The 9988-nt window shown below is 40.6% G+C and overlaps 1 protein-coding gene across 1 annotated transcript; it reads left to right on the forward strand.

Annotated features, from left to right (window-relative positions):
• The first annotated feature begins 514 nt into the window (after positions 1 to 514).
• Positions 515 to 9741, forward strand: dcaf12 (DDB1 and CUL4 associated factor 12). The gene is made up of 9 exons (XM_018700313.2): positions 515 to 944; positions 2692 to 2982; positions 3888 to 4166; positions 4972 to 5032; positions 5899 to 6092; positions 6452 to 6517; positions 6828 to 6990; positions 7276 to 7454; positions 7609 to 9741. Exons 1-9 carry the CDS (start codon positions 885 to 887, stop codon positions 7765 to 7767), a joined length of 1452 nt encoding a protein of 483 aa, XP_018555829.1. The 5' UTR covers positions 515 to 884; the 3' UTR covers positions 7768 to 9741.
• The last annotated feature ends 247 nt before the right edge of the window (positions 9742 to 9988 follow it).

The following is a 9988-nucleotide window of genomic DNA, read 5'->3' on the forward strand; positions in this document are numbered from 1 at the left end:
TTTGTATGATTTCATATTTCTTGTGGGTTTACTGGATTTTCTTCACAGAAATCCAGTAAACCCACTGTCAGAGGAATTCATTATATAAAGATGTATGATTTCTCTTTAGTTTGAATTGCCCAGGTTGCCACTAAAAGTCCTCATGTTTGCAATCCAGCAATTATAAACATACAGAGAAGTAACATAAATAACAGAACAGCCCAATAGAAAAATGCTTCTTTTGTGAATTATAGTTTCATAACAAAACTACATTACTGAAGAGTGCACAAACGTATGCTTAGGATATGCAGGATGGCATCGTATTTGCATGAAATTCTATTAAAAATGAACAAAAAAATTATATTTATAAAATGCCTTTATGTAGACCGAAACCCACAAAATAGTATAATAAGATTAATAATATAAAATTATTTACTTGTAACAAAATAAACAGAAATTTTAAGCTTACCACCTGATCAATGATCACACGCATTTCGCGTGAACGAGCACGCATGACGTTCGCGTTCACGTACGACCTTGTTTTTGTTGATGTTTAATTTGAGTGCGGCTGCGCGCTACTCAATGCTTTTGCCGTTGCTGACGCGACCTAGCAAGAAAAAAGAGAGTGTGGACCCTCTTTAGCTAGCGACACTGTGGAAACTGAATAGGTTGTGCGGAATCGGTGTAGCATTGTTTGGGAACCCAGGAGGAGAGCTAACAATAGGAGTTCAGCGATAATCTTAGCCAGCGACTAACCAACCTCTCCCGTATGTGATCGCCCTCCCTCGTCGTCGGACGCTGCCAGAGAGGGCCAAGGAACAAAATAGCATATCGCCATTATATGATCCAGTGTCCAGCGTCACTTTTACCCTCCATGTGGGTGAGGGAACTGTGTGTGTCAGATTATGGCGAGAAAAACAGTTAGCAGGAAAAGGAAGGCAGGAGAGCCCAAGGACCAACAACAGGTAGGCGGAAACCGGTGCGGATCCATACTAGCTAGACAGTCAGTTATGTTAGCATGCTAACTAGCACAGGGCTAGCCAGATTTAGCAGATACAATCTATGTCAGGGGTAGAATATTGATGACATTTTAAGAGGTTATCTACTTCGTTATATTGGCGAAACACACACTTAACAACCACCATTGTGTTCACAGTTAAACAACAATACAGTGACAATACAGTATGTTTCTATTTGAAAGCCAGTGCCCGCTAATGTTAGCATGACATTAGCCAACGGTAGTCCGTTATCGTTACTACAGCTAACGTTAGCGTAGCTACGTTAGGGATAGCTACATTGACTTATCATTCAATTATTATTCAGTTGCGATGACGATAAAATAACATTTTCGTAGATAGATAATACCGACAGCCCCTTGCTCGGTTTGGGTCATCACTTGTCACCCTTAAGTAGCCATCCGTAATAGCTTTACTCCACACCGAAAACTGAATTTACTTTAAAGCAGCTAATTACTAGGCAAAGGTGTAGCTTCTTCTCTGGCTAGCTAACGTTGACGTTAGCTGAGGCGTTAACAAACAGTTAGCTAGCTAACTTACATAGACAAACCGTAGATAATGAAGTGAACCTTCGTTGAACTGACATACATTCATTCTTCAAGCTCTTGTCTGTATTGTCAGTCCTGGGTTCAGCTGTCACACCACAAAATATGCTTTGACATAAACCAGAAACTGGTAGGCAGTATCTCTGGCTTTGTTTTTAAAATATTGTGTGATCTACCTTGGCTGCATTGCATGTCAATATTGTCAGGTCATGTCTCGAGCCTGGGCGGCCACCATCATTCACCAGTAGAACTAAACCACATCCACATTAACAAAACTAATTTCCAGTCTGCTAATCACTCAGATCAGACTAAACTAAGATCGTGTGAAAAAGCAGATGGCATCACAGAGTCCTTCCTTTTTGTGATTTTCCTTGCAGCCCCAACTTATGATTATAAATGATCAGGCAATGTTTAGACTATTATAAATGATCTGTATTATTTTATCATGTAGATTCTGATGCTTCTGTGTGATCAGTCAGAACGTTTTTTCAGTTCAGTAATTCTTTAAAATACTTTTTGCCTCCTAGAATGATACCAGTATGATAAGCTAGTGTTGTACACCTCTGTAGGGTATCAAATGCTGTAGCTCTTCAGTGACAGTCCTTTGTGTACTTATCATCGTTTTGGCAGACCTAACTTCATTCATAAGATGATGTCTTCTTTTGATTACAAGAGATCTCGTGGTGGCATTTTATCTGCTAGCTTGTCACCAACGTGAAGATTCACAGCGAATGCTAGTTAATAAGCGAGTGAAATAGGTTTTGTTGTGTTCCTGACCACTGATAATGCAGTCACTACATGAAAGAGTTTTTATGGAATCTAATGTCTGACATTAGTTGGTCTCCACTTTAGGTAGGTATAGGTATGATATAATAGGGACTAAGAAAGCTGAGGGACTAAAAAGATCTGATGGAATTAGATTATGTTAGTTTTAAGGCTTATTTAATTTTTATATTATTTTTAAATGTCTAATTGGTAGCCAACTTAATTGTAAGATAGCCTGTTCACAGTTTTATTGTAAACATCAATTATAAATTATAAATATATATAATATATTTATATCTCTGAACATTTTGGACATGACAAAGGTCTTGTGTTTCTCCAACAGAAAATCTCAAGACTCTTAACTCCTTTCCCCTCTCTTTCCTCAGCTGGGCTGGTGTCAGGCGCCACACAAGCGGAGCCGTGTTTCTTGTTCGTCACGTCATGCCCAGCAGTGGTGGTGCAGTCGGCGCTCAGTGGTGTGTGCCCTCCGGGGGCGGGAGTTCAGACCTCAGCAGCAGCATGAGTTGCGGCTCCAGCGGAGCCTGCGGGGCTTTGCAGCTGGCAGGCTCCCTGGCATCCTCAAGGAGAGGGAGTTCTCTCTGGGGCGACTCAACAAGGTGTTTGCTTCACAGTGGCTCAACCATCGACAGGTGGTGTGTGGGACCAAGTGCAACACGGTGAGATGTCGTTGCGTTACTAACCTGTGCTTATTGGTTAGGCATTCTCCTATTGTTGTTCAGTTGCGCTCACGTTAAATGAACTTTTTCATGGATAAAACTGTTGGGTTTGGAGCATCGCTTGTCACCCTCAAGTGGCCATTCAGAGTAGCGTTACTTGTGCCTCTCCTGCTTTGGCAAGAAAAAATATCAGCTATGAAAAGGGCCTACTATTTGTCAATCTTTCAAATTACTTTGTTGTTCTGACTCAGTGATTCATTGCAAAAGTCAGCTTTGTTTCTCTCAAGCAGCTAAATGGCCTTTGCAGTGTGGTGTAGCACCTCTGTGCCAGTATCTTTCACAAAATTTTATTTCCTTCTAACATTAGTGGAGTCGCTTTTCATTTCTTTGTGTTTCATTTGTATTTTGTGTCTCCACCACAAAACATTTTGGGAAACCCTGGTCAGGGAGTGCACCAAATGTAGTGACTGCCTCAAGTGAAAGAGTTCAGGTGTCTTCAGATAATGTTTGTAAGTGAGATTAAGATGGAGGATAAGATCAATAGGCAGAGTAGTGAACCACCCCCAGTTTAGCATTATTATACCTTCAAAAGAAAGTCAGGGATCATTTATTGGCCTTAAAAAGTAAATAAATAAACCTTTTCAATAGCTGTCCGTCGTTTTTCATATCCAGATTTGCTTGGGTTTATTGTTTCGACTAATAAATGCAGGCTAATAGTACTCATGCACTAATATTTCCATGAAAGAACCATTAAATAGTTCTGTATTGAATATTGTCAGCCTTAAATCAGATCACTTGACATGCACATTAAAATTTACTGGTATAGTTGTAGCTCAGGATTCTTCTTGGTTTTAACTCCTGAGCATGCAACTATAATCACATGCCTTTCCTGCCTTTACCTGCAGCTTTTTGTAGCTGATGTCCTGACGGGGCAGATAACGCGCATTCCCATGCTGAAGGACAGGGAGTGTAATGGTGGAGGCTCTGGGGTGGTGGGCGCAGTGGTGGCGGGTCGGCATTACCACTCCACAGTAGGCTCTCGTTCCAGGATGGACCAGCAGGGTTGTGGAATCCACGCTATTGAACTCAACCCCTCCAGAACTCTGCTCGCCACAGGAGGAGACAACCCCAACAGCTTGGCCATCTACCAGCTGCCCACACTGGACCCTGTCTGTGTTGGAGATGTAAGTGGTTTGGATTGGTTCAGGTTTACAGACCTCCAGTTACAGGTTATGTTTAATGAACCACTCATAACCCATCATCACTTGTAAAGTTGTTAATCCCTCATAATAACCACCGAACTTTATTGAGATGATTTGTCAGTGATATATATTAAACAGTGTTTGTTACTAAGCTAGATGGTTTTTGGCCTCACCAGCAGAGAGGCTTTAGGGAATCCATATTGATTGGTCCCACACTTTAGTCACGACTGAAATATCTCTACAACTACTGGATGGATTGCCAAGACTTTATTAATAGGCCATGGAGGAGTCCTAATTACCTTTGCAATCGACTGGCTTTTCATCTAGTGCCAAAAATTGGTCCTTTTTCAGCTCTCTGTTTTTGAAAAGACACAGAGGACAGAAGTAATTGACTTCTCGTCAGTCTCAGTGGTACTTTACATGAATATGAATTATATTGCACCCGTACATTTCATTGTTGTTGAGACATTTTAGTCTGGAGCAAAATTATGGGCCGAATATTAATCAACATCACTGCAGATGTGCCATTGGGAGACAACTACTACTACTTTAAGTCAGATCTTGAAATAGGCGTTAAGGACACCAAGTACTACAGTTAACAAACAAAGCAGAACCAGGCATGGTTAAAGAATTCCAGACAGAATATGAATATACTTGTTGATTATTCATGCACCACCAGTGCATCAGCTGCTTAGCATGTCCAAAAGAAATGTCCTGAAAAGCTGAAGCACCCAAGGTTGTGCATGACAGTTCTTTTTGTTTTACATAGTAGCCATTTGTTTTTCAGGATGGCCACAATGACTGGATCTTCTCTATAGCGTGGATCAGTGACAACATGGCGGTTTCAGGTGAGTTGCCTGTTAATGAGTATAGAGAACAGGAATCGCATTGCATTCTGGGTTGTCACCACAATGTTACGACAAAGACACTAAAAAACATCAATCACAATCAATCAATCACAAGCAAGATACCCCACAGAGAGAAACTAAACTCAACTGTAATGTGGTGGTATATGCCGCGACAGTGAAAGCGCTAGCTAGTATTAGACTAATTTTAGCCATTCACATGTCCAATACATAGATTGTATATAAAAAGATGATGGATGGAAAAAAAAGGAAAAAATTGTGAGCATTGACTCCTCAAAATCAAGTGACCATTCATTGTGGTCATGGGGATCGATTTCTCCAATTATCTTTATTTACTCGAAAATGCTCTTCTGCTCCTCTTTAGTTTCTCTAGTAATGGTTTACATTGTCACATCTCATTGAGATCTTGTGTATGGTTCTTACTTGATATTTGATATTGCACTTTAATATCTATACATCTTTTACCTTGTAGTTACACTAAATTGTACTGTGACTGAAGTAGATGTATGTAATTATTTTGGTGTAAGAGCAGTTGCAAGTGCAGGGGCAGGAGCAGTAGCTTGCAGCTTCATTGTTCTCCTTTGCTAACAGTCCAAGCTAACCGCAACAACTTCTGTGTGCCTGAGGTGGAGACGGTACCCAGTCAGGATCACACTGTGGCATTTCATAAGCTGGTTTGCCCAAAACAAAAGCAGAGGCTTTGTTGGACAGTGAGCAGTACATGCCTGCAGAAGCCCTTTTATTTCTCAATTTTTCTGATTCCATTTCAGTTTTTTGGATACCCTGATGACATTATGCATAGTCTCAGCAATAAAATAGATATGTTCTGTGTGTATTTTAATCTGTAGGGTCCAGAGATGGCTCCATGGGCCTGTGGGAGGTGACAGAGGAAGTCATGAGCCAGGCTGAGAGGAGTCAGAATGAGGAGGCAGTACCCTCTTATGCCCACATCTCCCACCGTGCCCTCAAGGACATCCCAAAGGAGTATACCAACCCATACAACTGTAAAGTCCGCGCTCTGGCCTTCAACAACAACCATAAAGTAAGGTTCCTTCTGATGCAGTTATTGGGAAACCATGTTATTGTGTTCTCTGTGTAATATTTCTTACATGTCTTCGTTTACCAGCCATTTCTTTTTGGGAAAACACTGGATATTAGAAAAGGATCATCTGAGCAGAGGAACTTAATGTCATTTTAGATGGATGATTATTCATTATGGTTAATGATTAACTGAGTGATATCAGGAGATTTGGATAGCTCATTTTGTTCGTCTAGATGATATAGGAATGTATCTATTCAGGGTGTGCCCTTCCCCTCACCCAGTGTCAGTTGGGATTGGCTTCATTAGCTCAGCTTCACTGATTTATGTCTCCTCCTCCCCTGCTGTTTTCCTCTTTTCAGGAACTGGGTGCTGTGTCTTTGGATGGCTATTTCCACCTCTGGAAAGCTGAGCACAACTTGTGCAAGGTGAATTACAATACACAGTTTGATTAATAAGAATATGTGCTGCATTTCCACTGCATACTTCATTCTCGGGTGATAAATTCAGCTAATCATGAATAGGGCGATTACAGCATGCTGCAGTTTATTTTAATGAATGAGATCGGTTGCCCACGAAAATGGATTTTATTAGACTTTTCTTATTTTATGTAGCTTCACTGTGGGAGTTCCCCTGGATAGCTGTGGAACTTGACAGACAATACAAAGAAAGGACTGTTCTTGACATCATTTCTGACAGCTGAAACCTTTACTTATTTAACATTAACATTCTCTCCAGATACTGTCCACCAAGCTGCCTCACTGCAAAGAGAATGTGTGTTTGGCATATGGGCAGGACTGGTCGGTGTACGCTGTGGGTTCTCAGGCCCACGTCTCTTTTCTGGATCCACGGCAGCCTACACACAGCATCAAATCTGTCAGTTCCAGAGAGAGAGGAAGCGGTAAGTCATCTGAAAAGAAGATAACGAGATAAGCAGAAGATGTTTGCATGTTAAATACTTTTCCCAGTTGGCTAAAAGAAATTAATTAGAACGTACAAAGAGTTGCCACTATGCTGTAATTTCTCTGTTTCTTTAGTATGTGTTAGAGCTCTGTGTGGGTAGACAGTGATACAGGTAACTCCTCAAGGACCCAGCTTTTGTTGGAGAGCGCAAACGAGCAGGGAGGGGCGGGTGTTTACTTTTTGAGGAGCTTTGCATTTAAAACATTTGCGTCTGTTTGTGCAGGGATCCGTTCAGTGAGTTTCTATGAGCACATTGTGACAGTGGGCACCGGCCAAGGTTCACTTCTCTTCTATGACATCCGGGCTCAGAGATTCTTGGAGAACCCTTTGAATCTAGCTGGGGGGTACCGGAAGTGCCCAGGAGATGGCATCCTCAAACTCAATACTGGGAAAGGCTGGCTGGTACACAATTTATTTTTTTCCCTTAAACTTCTCTACTATCGAAAGACACATGTAGTAGCATTGTAGTTACAGATTACTTACATAGGCATATTCTTTTCCTTTCTCCCCTCCTCACCTCTCTCTCCCTCTCTTCAACTCTTCATGTTGCTTTCAGAATCATGATGAGACATGGAGGAGTTACTTCTCAGACATTCATTCCTTCCCCAACGCGGTGTACACCCACTGTTACGACGACTCTGGCACCAAGCTGTTTGTAGCAGGTGGACCTCTATGTTCGGGCCTACACGGCAACTACGCAGGACTGTGGAGTTAGCCCCTTCGTCTCCTCCATTGTTGCTCCATCACTACATCCTCGTCCAGATTTTTACTTAACCAGTCCCTCCATCCCTCTCCCTCCTCAAGTCCGTTGTGACGTCACTGTCTTCGGTATCTCCCTCTCACTCATTTTAATTGTCACTCTGTTTTGCGCACACGTGGACTCAGGAGCATGATCTTGCCCCCACCGTATCACGGCTTTGAATATTGTTCTTGTGTATGTTTGTGTCCACCATTATTCTGTCCCTTCTCCTGCAGTTATTCCTTTTCTTTTTTCAACTACTACTACTGCTACTCTGTTTTAATTTTTTTATATAAAAAAATGTACAAACAGTTAACTAGTAATTTTCAGGAGCTGCAAAGTCTGCCACTAAGGAACTCAGAAGAGTTTTGGAAAACATTAATAATAAAGTTATACATGTTCTCATCATTTAAAACTTTTACATCCAACCCACAGGGATTAGGCTATGGTCCCTCGCTGGCTTGTTTTTTTTTTTTGTTTTTTTTTTGTTGTAAGGATAGTGTTTACTGCTGCTTCCTCCGTGATAAATGATGGTGTCTTTGTGAAATACATGTGGAATTCTCTCCAAAAAGTTTGTTTTCATTCTCTCACTGAAATGGACGGCAATAACAAGAGAGGCAGAGAGGAAGGAGGACTGAAGAGACGATTCATTTTGAAGGACTGAAACCGGAGCGCAATCAGACGTTTGATGGAGAGTATTTACTGGTCGGAACAGCCCGTCCTGTCCCGCAACAATCACAAAGAACTTCTCTCTTCTCCCGTCAGAAGTAAAACGAAGAAGCCAATCAAAATGGGACTTTGTGTTCGTACTTTTCTCACTGAGATGATGTAAAGGAGAAACATTAAGATTGCTAAATGCAGTGTTTGTTGTTATGCTATTAATTAATCCCAACAAATGCTTATTTTATTTTTTGACTGTGTGATTTTGACAGGCATACCCCTGCTGATATTCTAATTTGCTTTATTTGTATTTATTTTCTCCTCTCTCTGTCACCTTTATTCAGTTGGTCAGGGGTGTTTATATCTGCTTCTTCTGAAGGATATGTTGTCTTTTTGCCCTTAGCTTGTGTCCCTTTTCTCTCTGACCAGAATGCTTTCAGCAGATTTGTCCATTGGCAGTGGTTAAATCCTGATCTATAACCATTCTGTTATTAGAGAACTTACCCTAAGATATTAAGTTTTGGTAGCAAGTTAAGTGTCGTCAGATATGATGATTAATAGATAGAAGAGCCTTTCATTACTGGATTGAATGCCCCCTCCTCACCCCTTCCCCTCCCTGTGATTCTGGGACTCCTCAACAGGAGAAGAGTGGTAGAAGCTCACTTTGATCTTCTCACCCAAGCAAGAAGGATGCAAGGAGAACTAATGAGAATTTTTTTTGACTGTACCCAGGAGTTATGGGGCTACAGGCACATATATTTGTTGTCACAGTTGTAAAACTTTCTTTTTTCCCTCTTTTTGTATCCAGGAGTGGGCGATTCTGCTCTTTTCCTTGTTTGGTAGAGGCAGGGTAGGCTTGAGTTATGTTTTTTGCCTTGCTCAAGTCTTTCTGTGAAAGACTGCCACAGGCGATCATAGTTTTCCTTTTCTACATGGAACTTTTTCTCCAGTTTTCATGATAATGACAGATTGAACAGAGAAACCCCAATTACGACCAAGAATTGAACAAATAACCAACACTTTAAAAGTGTATTTTATATATAAATGTGTATATGTATGTGTAAAATACATAGGGACAATTGCATACATTTTTATGTATATGTCTGAGGAAGTGTGTGGATTGATGTGTCTACTTGGTGATGCCCTGTTTTTTTTTATACACGCCTCATGAATGTTTTTACAAATGACTGAATCTGAGGATATTGTAAGATATAAACATCTGAAAAAAAAACAAGCTATTAAATCTTTAAAAAAGAGTAAATAATAAAAATAAAATGTATATTGATGTAACATTTCTTTTTTTTCCCCATGTTTGACTTGATTTATCTCATTGAAAGGTTTCCACTTGGATTAAACGGGTCACTGCTCATTTAGATGTTATTAGTGATATCAGGCCATATGGTAGCTGTCAGGACAGAAAGGACTGTCACTGATAGACCAGTCTACACTCTGAGCATGTATTGTAGGAATAATACAGCTTTGGAGTTTTTCAATGAGGTTAAAAACATATTTCGATATAAAAGTTCATTGTGAAATT

The sequence above is a fragment of the Lates calcarifer genome, linkage group LG12 (genome assembly GCF_001640805.2).
Source record: "Lates calcarifer isolate ASB-BC8 linkage group LG12, TLL_Latcal_v3, whole genome shotgun sequence".
Taxonomy (NCBI): Eukaryota; Metazoa; Chordata; class Actinopteri; family Centropomidae; genus Lates; species Lates calcarifer.